This window comes from Anabrus simplex, chromosome 6 (assembly GCF_040414725.1).
Source record: "Anabrus simplex isolate iqAnaSimp1 chromosome 6, ASM4041472v1, whole genome shotgun sequence".
Taxonomy (NCBI): Eukaryota; Metazoa; Arthropoda; class Insecta; order Orthoptera; family Tettigoniidae; genus Anabrus; species Anabrus simplex.
In genome coordinates, this window is record NC_090270.1 from 79,022,584 (window position 1) to 79,039,312 (window position 16,729).

The 16,729-nt window shown below is 37.6% G+C and overlaps 1 protein-coding gene across 1 annotated transcript in view; it reads left to right on the forward strand.

Annotated features, from left to right (window-relative positions):
- Positions 1 to 704: 704 nt before the first annotated feature.
- The window catches only part of LOC136875497 (uncharacterized), a 130,703-nt gene continuing 114,678 nt past the window's right edge, over positions 705 to 16,729 (forward strand). The window contains exon 1 of the mRNA XM_067149045.2: positions 705 to 950. Within this exon, the coding sequence (XP_067005146.2) occupies positions 934 to 950 (17 nt within the window). The 5' untranslated portion in view covers positions 705 to 933. The remainder of the gene's footprint in view (positions 951 to 16,729) is intronic.

The following is a 16,729-nucleotide window of genomic DNA, read 5'->3' on the forward strand; positions in this document are numbered from 1 at the left end:
TTTATTTATTTATTTATTTATTTATTTATTTATTTATTTATTTATTTATTTATTTATTTATTTGCCAGTGGTAATCGCACAAACTCAGCCAAGATTGTTGGTGACATTGAAAGAAGGCGGGTGTGGCCTTAATGAAGGCAGGGAAAAGCATCTTTAGTGTTACAGATAGTGGAGTTCGAACCCACCATCTCCCGAATGGAAGTAAACAGCCACAGGGCCTGAAATGCGCAGCCATCTTGCTTGGTAATTTTAATGTTATTGTGCCATGTATCATGTGAGATTTCTTCCACAAAATCCATGAGCATAATTTGGTACTATCTGACGAAATATTACTAACCGAGGTTCAAGCGTTCGGTTTTTATCCTAGCATTGAAATTCCCAGGTAGCGTAAAGCTGGTAGGACACATTCTTATAAGTTTCCTTAAACACCTTCTTTGAATACCTCTGTCTCTTTTCTCTATAAATTTGTTTAAGCCACGCCCGTTTTTGCCATCTTTCACTTTCACCCAAGCTATATAGTCAATAGCTAAGATATTCAGCCGGCTTATTCCTGGTGTTCGCCGTTTAGAAGACGAAGGAAGGAAGGCGCGCTCGCACAGTGTAATGGTGGGAGAAGGTGCAAGCTGGATGAAGTGGGTCATGGAGGGGACGGCTATATAAAACAAGTTGAAACCAAGCTCACGCCTTTCAAATGAAACGTTACATCAAGTAAAGGTGTTCTATTTTTTATCAAAAAAAGTGTCGTTCGTATTGCGAAAGGAAGAACAGAGAACTTCTACCTAATAGAAGTGTTGTTTCTTATTTGGGGGAAAATTTCAAAGACTTTTTGTGAACTGTTTTAAGTGTACAATATATAAACAATTTAAGAAGAAACATTTTGCAGTGCCTTTTTTCTTGTGACTAGCCGTCATCAACGGAAAACTTGCAAGCAAAATGACAAATATAACAAGGTAAGGTTTCAATTTACTGTTTCATCATGAATGTAGTCACAAAATTTTATATAATATATCAAATTCCAAATATAGTAACTACAGTTTTAAAGGCAATATGTGGACTCTGCTTGTGTATAAACTTAAGCTTTCGAACAAGAAATATTTACAATACTTTCTCTTGAGAACATTTCTTACCATCAGAAATAATCTTCCCTCTTGTCTCACAAAATATGTCTGAGAAGGTTGTCTGAACTGTTTTGTAAAGACGAACTGACAGTGAGAAAACGTGTGCTTTATAATGTAAACTTGTAATCTACTAGGAATTCTTTCATCAGCACATCAGTAATATTGTGGAGACTTCAACAATTGCATAACAAAACACTTCACGTGATTGAAATAAGTTATATAATATTAAATAATAAATAATAAATTAATCAAGGCCACAGTGCACGAAGTTATTGTGACAGAATAAAAAATTAAATTGGTACTAGTAATTTTTAATGATGGGCGAACACTAATTTTTAAACGTTTCTGATAGTTGAATCCTGCCATTAGTAATATGCATTCAGTTTATGATGATATCATTATAAGTAATATGATCACTGTATAAGAGTAAAATATTATCCCAAAGCAGCAGATGGCTTGCATCATGAAGAAGAGCTAAGTGACTTCTGTATTTGTAAAGGTCATTCTTCATTGTCAACAACTTTCTCGAAGCCATCAATGTCTCTGGCAGCTTCTCCAAAGCTTCCTTTAGTAAATTACTTCTTGTAGTACTACCTGTTTTTTCTCGCTGCTCTTTGTCATTTCACGCTTCTTCTTATTCTTCTTCTTTCCTGATAATTAGCTATTCAAGACATATTTCTTTCATTATTTCAGCATATTCATGTATGGTAAATGATTCTCCTCTGCTACTGCTGTAAGCCTTTGGTTATCTAGCTTTCATGAAAACATCTGGTACAAGTTTTAGTTCAATTTCCACAAAAACGTTCTCACTAAAGAAGAATTGCACCATTTCAGGACTTGATATACAAAAATAATGTGAACCTAAAGAACCACACGTTTAGTTTGCAGGCTGTACTTCCTTAAAAATCGTTACAAATTATAACCAGACTTTCACTTATGCATATAATGAACATTAGGTTTCAGTTCTCTTTGAAGCGAACAAATTTTAATTTAGGCATACTCCTTAGAATAAGAAGAAGTTTAATATTTTCCTTTAATTTCTTGACAAATTGCTGAAGACATTGAACATTTTGGAGTTCTTACACAATAACATTTTTACGACAGAGCAGTGTAAAAATAATTACAAATAATAATTACTTCAAGTATACAAAATGAACAACAATGCGTTTCTTTTAAACCCACGCCCGTAATTTCATGGAAATGTTTTTGGAAATGATTCAATGAAACAAAATTTGTATTTATGGATGAGTGACTTTTTGGGTTATGCTGCAGTTGCAGGATATTCACACTAAAATCTAAGATCTAAAAGTAATAAACTTACATATATATTGTCATCAGTATTAAAAGAAAGCATCAAGATTGTGATTTTAATAACAGATGTTTAATATTTGCATTTTAACTTTCGGTAACTTACTCAAACGTTGAACATTTGGAAGCTACTGCAATAACTTAACTACTACCTAGGGCAAATAAATTTTGCTTTCACCATCCGTACAATTTGTGACAACTCTAGTAACATGATTATGGGACTGAACCTTAATATATCTGAGGGAACCTTATCTCAGGCCAACTCGCTCGCTTGTGTGACATGAGAGTGTCGAATGGACTTTTCTCCGCCATTCAAAGTGCCGACTACCTGTACCGAGTTTGAACCCGTTGTGTTGGGATCCGAAGGCTGACACTTTACCACTGAATCACAGAAGGAGCTAATACTTCAATAAGAAGCTGCTTATTTGTGATTGTGGCAGTTATTTCAATGAAAAAGACAAGTTACTCACTAAATTCCAAGAACTTACTTGTGAATTACAGACGTTGTTAGGGAAGGGGTGTTTATGACGTTCGCTGTCCCTAATACCGTTAACCAACTGCAAAACACTTGTCATTCAACCATTCAGTTACCACTGATCTGCATTTAGTGCTGACACCCGGGTGGCAGATTCCCTATCAATTGTTTACCTTCGCCACGCGGTTTATCAGCTTGCAACTCCACTATCGGCAGCCGTGATGATGGTTTTCCGTGGTTTCCCATTTTCACACCAGACAAATGCTGGGGCTGTACCTTATTTAAGGCCATGGTCGCTTCCTTCCCACTGCTAGCCCTTTCTTATCCAATCGGTGCCGGTGTGACGTAGAGCAAATTATAAAATAAAATATTTACCTAGTCTTTTCTTGAATGATTTAAAGAATTTGGAAAAGTTTATCGAAATTCTTTCTTTCTTAATCTGCTTACCATCCAGGGTTGGTTTTTTCCTCGGACTCAGCCAGGGATTCCACCACCGCCTCAAGGGCAGTGTCCTCGAGCGTGAGACAATGGTTTGGGGGATACAACTGGGGAGGATGACCAGTACCTCGTCCAGGCAGCCTCACCTGCTATGCTGAACAGGGGCCTTGGTGCGAAATGGGAAGATTGGAAGGGATAGACAAGGAACAGGGAAGGAAGCGGCCGTGGCCTTAAGTTAGGTACCATCCCGGCATTGGCCTGGAGGAGAAGTGGGAAACCACGAAAAACCACTTCCAGGATGGCTGAGGTGGGAATCGAACCCACCTCTACTCAGTTGACCTCCCGAGGCTGAGTGGACCCCGTTCCATCGCCTAATTCCTCCCCCTAAAAACTAGTTTTTGCCTCAATTTTTCATCTTGAATAACAACATCTTCATATCAGTTCTGTTTTTTAAAACTCCATCCAAGCGTATTCGTCTGATGTCATTCTACGTCATCTCTCCACTGACAGCTCGGAACATCCCGCTTAGTCGAGCAGCTCTTCTCTTTACTCCCAGGTCTTCGCAGCCCAATGCTTGCAATATTTTCGTAATACTACTCCTTTGTTGCACATCACCAAGAACACATCGTGCTGCTTTTCATTTGGATGCTTTCCACTTCTCGTATCAAGTAATCCTCATGAGAGTCCCAGACACTGGAGCCATACTCTAACTGGTGTCTTACCAGTGACTTATACGTCCTTACTTCAACCCCCAAACACGCTCATAACCATACACAGAGATACCTAACCGCGTTAATGTGGTTACTCCAATGAAGACCGTATCTTACACCAACAAACATCTAGACACTTTCAGTACTAGTGAATCCAATTTGTTTGATCTTTGAACTGGTCCATCTATAATAAAATAATGTCATTTAAACTGTTAGGTATGAATTAATTTGTCCTGTTTAAGACGTGACCTTCCTCTGAAAGCGACAGCTCAGTCCTGCGGCTGCAAGAAAAGTAAAAGCGAACTTGTAACGGGACCTAGCTGACGTATCTCGTGTTTGCTCCGTTCCAAAGAAAGTGTGCTGAAGCTGACAGCTGGTTGCAGGAGACTTCTGTAACTCCCATTACTGAAAGCAATGAGGTGTCAGACACAAAAATTAAAATGATATATGAAACTGTGTTTCAGTTTGAATAGATATTGCGCTGTCCTCGTAAAAGGTGATCGTAATTCTTCATCACCACACCCCATAGAACTCCATTGTTTCAAGACAATGTGTTTTAACCAGTGTTGCTACAATTAGGGTAATTACACTAATCTAGGGTAATTTTGTACTATATACGGTAATTTGAAGATAATATCATTTTTGGGGTAATTTTAAAGTAATAAAAAACTGAATTTTAATTTTGAAAACATTTCTTAGCAAAGTAGGGAACCTAAAACGTAAAATTCAATTTCCTCAATTGTGCCGAGGCTAAAGAGCCTGTAAAGGATTCAAATTGTGAGTCTTGTATACCTCTATCAAACTGCAGTTAAAAACAGCCTAAAATCGCTCTATCTTTATTCGTTTTCTTTTTTATTCAAATCCTAACCAAATCAACTTATATTTACATAATGCTTTCTATAATGTGTCCCTTGGTTTATTGCCCTCATGCGTTTTTTTATTTTTTTGAAAAATTTCTACATCGAATGTAGTTTTAAGGGCTTATGTAAAACTGTGCACTGACTCACATTAGCGCTCGTAGTGGTAGAAAAAGGCAAATTGCTTATCTAATCGACCGGACAGAGATGATTAAAGACACGATTGTAATTTTTAAAAATAAATAAAGAATATATTCTCTTACTTTTTCATATTTTATTTAGCTATAATTCGTAGTTCATATCATTAGGATGTTTTCAGCATTGAATTGCCCAAAGATTTTTTAATATGGAAAAGAAATTGCTTACTAAACCATTGTTTAACTACAAACATAAAAATTAACTGAGCTAGTCTTACTTTTTCATTTATTTGGCTCTGGGCTCCAAGGAGCCATGCAGACAGCAAACCACAAACATATATAAAATTATATAACAACCGATATAACAAAACTGAAAAGCACTCAAAACACACAAAAGAAAACAATACCTTTGGAAAAAAACCAACTTCTGAACCGCTGATCAAATTAAAATCTTCTGTCAAAAACAGTCCTTGTGACATTCTGATAACATTAAATAAAATATAAAAATTTCTCACAAAATTGATTTACAAATGCAAAATAAACAAACAACCACATAAAGTTACTCACTTAAACAGGCTTAACAATATTAAACAAAATTGATTTTACAAATGTAAATTTGACTGCTTTAAAAAAAAGCAATGGCACTATATACCTGGAGGTTGTTCGATGAAGGTAAACACTGAATGTTAACTAGGAACTGGAATCCCAGGACAGTCAAACTATTACAAAACGATCGACGTTTTTCTGAATAGAGGTCACACGCAAAATAAGTCTTACTTCCAATTCTCCTCTAACAGTTTTCTTGGCGGTTGAAATTTAACATAGTCCTGAATAACATGTTTGGTATGCATTATTGCATTTATTGTGTCTATTTTTAGCTAATCCGTGTACCAATTTTTATTACCTTTATGTAACACAAAATTATCTCTACCGATGCATTTTACGTTGGCAGACACATTAATAGAGAGAAAGCAGCCTTCAGATAAAGGACACCTGTTAGCCTTCAGTATTTTTCGGAGTAAGAAACCTATTTCCAATAATTTAATTAAAAATACCACGATTTGAACTTAAATAATCATGACCAATAATCGATCATTTTTACAATTATCCTTACGTCGCTCCGACACCGACAGGCGGAAATGGAATAGGAGAGGGCCAATTGTGGGAAGGAAGCGGCCGTGGCCTTAATTAAGGCACAGCCCCAGCATCCGCCTGGTGTGAAAATGGAAAACCACGGAAAACCATATTCAAGGCTGCCGACAGTGGGGTTTGAACCCACTATCCCCCGAATGAAAGCTCATACCTGCGCTACCCCAACCGCATGGCCACTTGCTCGGTAATCGATCATTTTCTGTCGGCATTTTGTAATTTAATATCATGAAAATAATGTGAAAGTCAATCAAATATTACCTTCAGTGACTTCGTAGGTGAGACTGAGTAGCTCAGACGGTAGATAGCTGGCTTTCTGAGCCTAAGGTGGTGGGTTCGATCCCGGCTCAGTTCGGTTGTATTTGATGGTGTTCAAATACGTCAGCCTCGTGTCAGTAGATTTGCTGGCATGTAAGAGAACTAATGCGGGACAAAATTTCGGAAGCTTGGCTTCTCCAAAAGAAAAGGTTGACGTATTCTGTAGAACTAGAAACCAATATTATTATTATTATTATTATTATTATTATTATTATTATTATTATTATTATTATTATTATTATTATTATTATTCTGTAGGCAGATTTTGAACAACAGCAGGTTTAACCCTATTTAAAAAACAGAAGATAAAAATATTGTCACTGCTAACTCATAGAAATTATTGGTATAGACGTTTGACTGGTTTACAGAAAATGATATTCTTTATGAGTCTTCGCGAGTCTAATAGGCGCTAGCTACTATATAGTTCAAGTGAAAATAACTTGAAGTTATTATCCTTTTAATTATTAGTGTATTTTTAAGTCTAGGGTAATTTAGAGTAATGTTAGGATAATTTCATTTGCACTTGGTGGCAACACTACTGAAGGCTTTTCCCACAATCAGAGAATAGAGTACCGTAATTGGGGGTAACTTCATCCACCCGCCATTCCATTTCAATTTCCATCTAGAAATTAGTAGCGACATTAATTTTAAGTGGTGTAAACAGAAGCGGATAGAGGGCTCTGTCAAATATCTGAGTCTCATGTCTTTAACGTTTCTCCTGGTTAGGACAGTTAGCTGCGAGGACGAAATTGAATTACATAATGTGGTCTGTGTTGCAAAACAAACGGTTATTCCACAGCGACAGTGACTGTTTTGCAGCCTGTATTAAATCTTTACCTTCTAGGTGTGTGTCTGGTGATATAATCTCCAATTATTTTGAGAAAATGTTAAATGGGGCTCTCATCAAACAATTTAAATAAAATTGTCTTAATTTCATGGGTAACTTCGGCCATACTGCGCGATTACAAAACAGAACTGTAGAGAGCATTATTACCAAAATCACAACCCTAAAAGAGTTTTAAATAAAATTCGAAATGGAAAGATTTCCATTGGAAAGGCATCTGATATGTATGTGATTCCCCTAAATATTTATGCTTCGTTAATCTATGTATAAGTGGTAATATATTTGTGTAGTATTTTCAATGGGCACATTTAAGGGAAACTGACTTCAATAAAACCTTTAGGTATCTGTGTCGGTTCGACGTAAAGCAAATTGCAAAAAAAATGAATTATGCAATTGTTCCATGGCCCGGCTCCTTCGCTGAATGGTCAGCGTACTGGCAGAGATTCCGGGGTTCGATTCGTGGCCGGGCCAGGGATTTTATACGCTTTTGGTTAATTCCTATAGCTCAGGGGGTTCATTTACATACAACACACCACACTACTTACCATCGCAAAGCAAAGTCATCTCCGTACAAGCCATGAAGGTTCTTCGAGAGGTGGAAGGTAAAGGCTTCCACTATCAGTAACCTCGGCACCATGATGGGATGGAGAGGTTAGCTCTACGCCCGGCCGCCTTTGCCCCCCAGGAATTAACCTGGTACTTACCAACACAGAAACACGTAATAATCAATACTTCTACCCACAATGGGTTGGCATCGGGAAGATCATTCGACCGTAAAAACTGACTTAGTCGAAGTTAGTTCCGACCCCAGATTACGAGGACAAAGGCCGGAAAGTAAGGATAGGAAGAAAAAAAATTATGTTTCATGAGTGAATTTTATTAAAATTAAATATTTAGTGGTCTACATTGAAACATATAAACATGCAAAATAAATGAAAAATTCTGTAGACACATTTGTTTCAATCTTCCTTGCTAATGAAATGAAGGCACTGAAACCTAACTACCCTCTCTACCCATACTTACAGCTGGTCAAGCTTTCCCGCTTAGGACTTGTAGTTTGTCACAATATTTTTGTACCATTAACCGTTTCCTACTGATTAAATTGGCCAAAGTAACCAGTATACAAGAATAACTTCGTCGTCCATTAAAGTTACGTTGACTAAAGTTACCCAATATCTGGGGTAACTTCGGCCACAATTTATTTATCTTTAAACCAGCTAATAGTGTGCAACAAATTTTTCTAATTTTTTCACGTGAAGAATCATCCATTTAATCTAACTTCTGCTCCACCATTATTTTACATCGTCATTTCTATTAAACCTTGAAATGTGGACGAAGTTACCGCAATATACGATGCTGGTGCTATCTTTTTGTCATTTTCTAAAAACTTGAAGTGAAATTGAAAGAACTAATCCATATGACAGAATGTGAAATATGTCATTTATAATATTCTAGGATAATCTAAATTATATTATCTTTTCAGTTACCCCAACAACAAATCAGAAATATTTTCTCACATGAATTATTTCAACACCCAAATGGTGCATATCCAGTCGGATTATTCAAACACGGAATATACAGTATTAGTACAAATGTATTACTACAGACAGCTAGTTCAAAATTGAAATAACGTGTGAAAAACGTTGTATTTCTCTGAAAAGATATTGGTGTTGGAATTGGAGGCGCGAATATTTGTATATTCGCTTCCTATTCAAACGTTGCTAGATTAAATCCAAATCCAGCGTATAAATGCGAGAAAGCTTCGTCAGTAGACTTATTCACACGTTGGAGAACTACAGTATTCTTCAGTAAATTTGTCTTCCAATACCGTGTATTCATATGTGGATCATGGAAATCTATTTTAGGAAACAAATTTCTTCTGCATTTCGAGTATCCGGCATTCTATTGCATATTGCATAACGTTAACAGTCCTACTTCACACAAACCCGTTCCATTTCACATAAGTGCGCTAAATTGGAAAGTTTACTCCAAGATAAACAAAAGCCAATGCACGCTAAAAAGATTTGTCACCAGTTTGTACGGCGCTTTCTTACATAAAAATGATTTCATTTTTACATAACAAGTTTGCTTCTCACGACGGTGATTTAACTTACTCGGAGTACAAATGAAACAGATTACAAAATAACTGTCTTTATTCTAGAATAATTATATATTTGGCATTACTAAAACACATTTGTAAAAGAAAACTATTTGGTGAAATTCAATAAGAAAAAAAGGAGATTAATGTAACTAGTTTATTTGGATTTGGAGAGGAGTAGAGATATAAAACGGGTAACTAAATACCGAGACATGAATATGATAAACACACTTTACTGCACATAGTCTACTGTAGGTACGTGTAAATAGTACAAACAACTTACATTACATCAAACCAGGTTATGGTCTGATGAACCAAACAGCATCATAAGACATTACAGAAATGAGAGCCTAATTTAAGCCCGTTAACAGAATTTTTTTTTTTCAGTGACAGTATACTGAAAACAACGGAATTCTAAATACAATTAATGAATAACATTACGGGATATTTTGTGATTTAACAGGACTACAATAGTGCACTTGCTGAAGCTGGCATCTGCTTATTAAAGGAGTAAACATTTCACAGAAAAATTAACCTGAAATCTAATGTTGACTTGTGAAACAAATTCTTGATTAATTAATTCATTAGTTAATTAATGCAATCTCTTCTCACTGATAAAACCAACTTGTGCTCAGATATAAATACAAATATCTTAACTGTTACTTTTTGAAATGCAAACAAATTAATATTTATGTTCTTTCGGACAAAATAGGCCACCTAGCAGTGTTCGTTAGTACTATAAAGAGGCTAACACATTCTCATATCAAACATCGGATAGTAAAAAGACTACAAGGTCCTCCGGTAACTTTATTATTCTCATCATAGAGTAAAATACAGTAATTGTACATTCCAGCTCAGATGGATATAAGGACTGCATCTTTATGAATGACCCTGAGATTCTGCTAACAAGAAAACAAAACAAAATAGCAAACAAACAAAGAAACAAACACAACTAAACATATATTCTCTTCATTTATGAACTTCGTTCGCCACCATAAGACCTATCTGTGTCAGTGCTACGTAAAGCTAATTGTTAAAAAGTTAACTTCGCAGTGAAAAAGTAAGTTTATTCGAATGACACACGCTAAAGAAAACGGTATTTTATTTATTTTTAAAATGTTTTCATTTACAAATTATTTTATTTATTTACTTATTTATTTATTTATTTATTTATTTATTTATTTATTTATTTATTTATTTATTTATTTATTTATTTATTTATTTATTTATTTATTTATTTATTTATTTATTTATTTATTTATGATAGGTCAGCGAAATTTTAGGAAGTATAACAAATGATCACAACTGCCGTAAATTCTCAAATTAGTCAAGATGAGAATAATATATTAACCGAGCTCGATAGCTGCAGTCGCTTAATTGCGGCCAGTATCCAGTATTCGGGACATGGTGGGTTCGATCCCCACTATCGGCAGCCCTGAAAATGGTTTTCCGTGGTTTCCCATTTTCACACCAGGCAAATGCTGGGGCTGTACCTTAATTAAGGCCACGGCCGCTTCCTTCCCACTCCTAGCAATTTCCTGTCCCATCGTCGCCATAAGACCTATCTGTGTCGGTGCGACGTAAAGCAACTAGCAAATATATATATATATTACGTTTCAGTAACTACTTATACTATTTTTGGAGGCACCGAGGTGCCGAAATTTAGTCCCTCTGGAGTTCTTTATTGATACTACCCTGTATTATTGATGTTCATATCGATATTAGAATATTTTCGAATGCAATCGAACTCAGGCGGAATCGAATCAACCAAATTAGGCTCAAAAAGTCAGCGATCTACTGCCTGAGCCACTCATTTCGGTGGCAGTCAATAACTTCCAGGTATATTTATTTGTCTTTTACATCATTAATGTTGATCATCCGTCTTCCCAGTGCACACTGTGGTGAAACTTTCACGCTACATATCACGCCATTGCATGGCTTACTTCAAGCATCTATTGTATCAATGTTCCAGCGATTGTTTTGATGATCTAGTTTTGGCTCGAAGATATAGCTTTCATTAGATCCAAGGTGACGTTGATATAATTAATGTCCATATAAATTTTAGATCGATGATGAAGATAGCACAAAAAGAATCACTTTATTGAGAGGGTCAGGCCTTCAATCCTTGTGACTTTGTCTCTTCTTCTTCAAGCAAACTGATAGAGTTATACACGGTGAAGCGAAATTCGCGCACTCGGGCGTCGCAGCGCGACTCCTCACATGCCAGCAATAAAAATATGTCTCGCACAAAAGATCGTCCTGCTATAGCCAGCAGAAAAAGAACGTTGAAGAATGTCAATCTAGCAACACTGTAACCACATGTAGGGTAACTACCTCTGTCGGCACGTATTAGCTGTTCTGTACAGTTGTGCAGTAGATAAAGTTTTGGGTTAGCATGCAGGAGGTCGAGGGTTCCATCCTGGGTTGAGGCGCTTTCTTCTTCTATCTTAATCTGTTTACCCTCCAGGGTTGGCTTTTCCCTCGGACTCGGCGAAGGATCCCACCTCTACCGCCTCAAGGGCAGTGTCCTGGAGTTTCAGACTTTGGGTCGGGGATACAACTGGGGAAAATGACCAGTACCTCGCCCAGGCCGCCTCACCTGCTATGCTGAACAGGGGCCTTGTGGAGGGATGGGAAGATTGGAAGGGATAGACAAGGAAGAGGGAAGGAAGCGGTCGTGGCCTTAAGTGAGGTACCATCCCGGCATTTGCCTGGAGGAGAAGTGGGAAACCACGGAAAACCACTTCCAGAATGGCTGAGGTGGGAATCGAACCCACCTCTACTCAGTTGACCTCCCGAGGCTGAGTGGACCCCGTTCCAGCCCTCGTACCACTTTTCAAATTTCGTGGCAGAGCCGGGAATCGAACCCGGACCTCCGACGGTGGCAGCTAATCACACTAACCACTACACCACAGAGGCGGACGGCGCTTTCTTTATGTGCTAATTTCCATCGGACATTACATACTGTAATACAGTAAGACACCGTTTCTTAGGTCACATGTATCCTACATTTACAAAATTTAGTAACGCTGAACACGTTGTAACGCATCTAGTAGATGAAGTGGTGCGAATAAATTCACGCCCTCGACGTGTAAAGGGTGTCTTGCAAAGCCGACCAATGAAAACGAATGTTGGTCCATTTCTAGGATCGTAGTATGTAAGTGCAAATGGTTTCTAGAGGACCCGCTGCAATCGCTGTTGGCGATTAAGATGCCAGATACCATACCACCTGGACTACATTTACGAAATAAAAAACATACTCTTCAAGCCAGGATCGACCCATCGACCTCCTGCATGCTACCCCAAAACTCTATGCACTGTACCAACTACACAGCACTACTTACCCTACATGTGGTTACAATGTTGCCAGATTGCCACTCTTCATCGACCTTTTTCTCCCGGATATACTCGCAGGACGAACTGTTGTGAGATACATTTTTTTTATTGCTGGCATGTGAGGAGTCGCGCTGCGACGCCCGAGTGCACGAATTTCGCTTCACCCTGTATAACAGGTGAATCAACATTCACACATTTGTAACATTCATTAAACTATTCTACATGTGAAAACTTAACATATCGCCATACATTTCGAGTATATTCTTGGACCTCTAATTCTACCATTACTTCTTTCTTGAATCATCAGCTTCATAGGTGAATGGAACCTCAGAATGCACCAGTAAACGATGCGTGTTTACGGGAGGTCTCTCAAAAACAATTGCTGTGCTTACAAGCTGTACTATGCCGAGTGATAAATATAGCAGGGTGACCATTAAACAATATCCTGCAAATTTTAAACCAATGTATCAGTTTTTAATTTACTTTATGCCACGCCACCTTCTTATGTTCATGTGAGGATGGCTAGCAGTTTGGAGCTATTTTCTTATTCCTGTTGCTATAATATCACACTAACTCAGGTTTTCGGTTATGCATGGGTGTGAAAGGAGTTGTTGGGAAGCTAGTGGCCGAGGTATAACCTGAGATACCACCCTACACGTTCCTCATAGGAAAAGGGAAACCACGGAAAATAATTTCCTGGACTGCTGACGATTGGCTCCAAATCCGTTAGTACTTGAATGCAAGCTTTTAGCTGCATGACCAATACCGCCTGGTCAACTCGGTAGTTCGCAACTTGGTCAGGGGCCCTTCCTCTTATAAAGTGCTTATTGTATTGAAAATTACGAAGATTCGAACCCAAGACACTAGGGTTGGGATCATACTGGCTGGATTACTGTGTCGACGCAACCTATGTAACAAATACTCATTTCCTATCGCACTGTATCAATTGAGATGCATTACTTGTCAATGGAAGTATCAGAGGAGACTTTCATGAGCTGTAGAATAATGTGGTAGAACTGACCCCTCTCATTACGTTGCTCGTCCTTTCTCGTAACCAAACGGTCATCCATCCTAGTCTATATCACAATCAGTGTTGATTAACTGCATAAACTTCTTCGGATGGAGTGTTTCGGTTGACCAATTTTTACCAAGAATATTTATTGTATCCTTGCCAGGTTATCTTGAAGGTACGAAAGAAAAAGAAAATTACAGTGCGAGTTGGCTGCGCTCTTCGGGTTACGTAGCAGTGAGCTTGCATTCGGGAGATTTTGGGCTCGAAATCCACTGTCGGCAGTCCTGAAAATGGTTTCCCATTTTCACACCAGCAAATTTTGGAACTGTATCTTACCGCCATCGTCCACCATAATACCTATTTTTGTCGGTGAAACAATAACAACAACAATGAAAATAATATTATCACCGTTGTATTGACATTTTTCTTCAGTTAACTAAGTAGATAATATGATATCCTGGCGAGTCCAGGTTCGCTCCTACAAACTCGTTTCGAAAGGGACAAATAGGCAAGTCATTTATTGAAACAACTCCGTCAATCGTGAATAGTATCTGATCCAGTTTCACTTCGCACGTTATACAATGGTGAGAGCGATGGCCCACATCTGCTGTTACATCTCCGCTACGGACAAAAGTATATTGTTTCTGGACTGGTCTAATTAGATCGAACAACACAATATATTTTGTTAATCGTTAACTACTTCTGTAAGTGTCCTCGAAAAATCTATGTACTGTTAACATGGAAAAGACTTTCGAAAAAAATGAACAATCACGCATACAACTTTCATCGAACAGTTTCACGTGTATTTCTGTCCAAAACCAGTTTCTACACCAACATATTATCATCAAATAGTGTGGAAAAGGAAAAAGGAGGGAATATCAAATTGCATCAAGAGATCCTTATCATTTTATTGCACGATAATAATAGGCCCTTCGAGGCAAAGAACCAAGGTACAGCAAGCTCACAATAACAGTAATTTTTTATCTATCTCCCTTCAAGTATTAATGATTTGAGATACGTTGGAGAGCGGGAACTTTGACCTGAAAACGGATCTTCAACATGTCAGATATTTTACAGATACTGATCTTTGTATTTATGCAAGTGAGTATTGTTGTTACCACGATTAGGCCCGAAAATCTTGAGCACAGGAGAACAACGACTTACCAGCTGTGCTAAGATAGTATGTTAACCGAAATCATTACGATAATACTGTTTTGGATGAGCCAAGGTATGGACAAGTATCTGCTAAATTCTATTGCTCTCACTTCCTTAAAAGGATCTATTTTTATTCTGAGGAACCGACTTTAGAGCCTCCTAATACAGACACTGGTTCTCCCCATTGTTTATTATTGTGACGTTGTTCTAGTTGATATGACAAGAGAAGAAACACTTAAACTTCAACAAGCACTGAATTCCTGCCTGCGATTCAGTTACAATATTGGGTACGATGTTCACATTACCCCATACTATAAGGCTCTCTCATGGCTGAAGCCTGATAAACGTCGGCAGCTACACATTTTAACGATGGTGTTTACAGTACTAGCGGAAAGTCAGCCACTGTATATTTCTTCTAAATTCACCTTTCTAGCATCATTTCACAACTTAAATACACGTTCCAGATCCACTCTTTCTATTCCAGTGCACCGCACAAATAAAATTAATAGATCGTTTGTAGTGACCGGCGCCAGATTATGGAATTCCCTGCCAGCTCAGGTCAGAGAAACTAGCTCTTTACAAAGATTTAAGGTCACCTGCCGAGACTACCTGCTGAGGACAGCTAGCTGAATGGCTGAAGTGTGAATGTGTGCGCGCCTGAGGATTAGTCATTATTAAGAGTTCTTACTATTAATTAGTTTTATTATTAACTTAGTAATGTATTTAAATTTGTTCTCAATCCTATTAATTTTTTGTTTGGATTTAACTATTTTAAATATCACATAATTTTATTTATGACTGTGATTAGTATGTGGTTAAGTGGAAGAGAGGGCCTCGAGCCCTAACTTCGCCACTGAAAAAAGGCATAAATAAATAAATAAATAAATAAATAAATAAATAAATAAATAAATAGTTATGGTTAATATTACGAATGGATTCATTTTTAAAGTAGATATACTTTATCGTACGGCAGGCCTCAAATGAGGAAAGTTTAAATAATTAAAAAAGCATATATAAATAGACAAGATATTAATATAGTGCTTTATTTGATGAACATTTAAAAATATTACACACAGAGTAATTCAGAAGTAATATACAAGTAATATTGAGTAAGTAATTAATTAAATTATTTATCACTGAAACCAAACCGAAATCCCATAGCACTACAGCCCAAAAGACCTTGGCCTACCAAGCGACCGCTACTATGCTCGAAGAACTGCAGATTACGAGGTGTCGTGTAATCGTCACGACGAATTTTCTTAGCCGTTATCCTTGACTTTCTAGAACGGTGCCGTCACCTCGCCGTTAAATAGCTCCTCAACTGTGATCCCGCAGGCTGAGTGGATCTCGAATTAGCCCTCAGATCTAGGTAAATATCCCTGGTGTGGCTGGGAGTCGAACCCGGAGCAGGCACGCTACGCCTATATCGCGGGGCCGACCCGAAAGTTATTTATAACTAAACTCAAAGTATAACAAAAATAAAACTATTTGATTCGTGATTAAATATGTCAATTGTAAAAAATAAAAGAGATGTGGGATTAGAGGAAACGAACAGTTCTGTCAGGTACGTCTTAGTCTTTTCCCAACTACTTGAAGCCTGTACTAGATACGGATTTTACGGCTGGATGCTCTTCCTAATACCATCCCTGTGTGGAGGGATGTATTCACTATTGCGAGTGTGTGTGGTGGCTTAGAGTGATGTCTTGTGCGCGCTTATACGAAGAGGTGCGTATTAAGACGATCAGAGATACCCAATCTTTGAGTCCGAGAAATG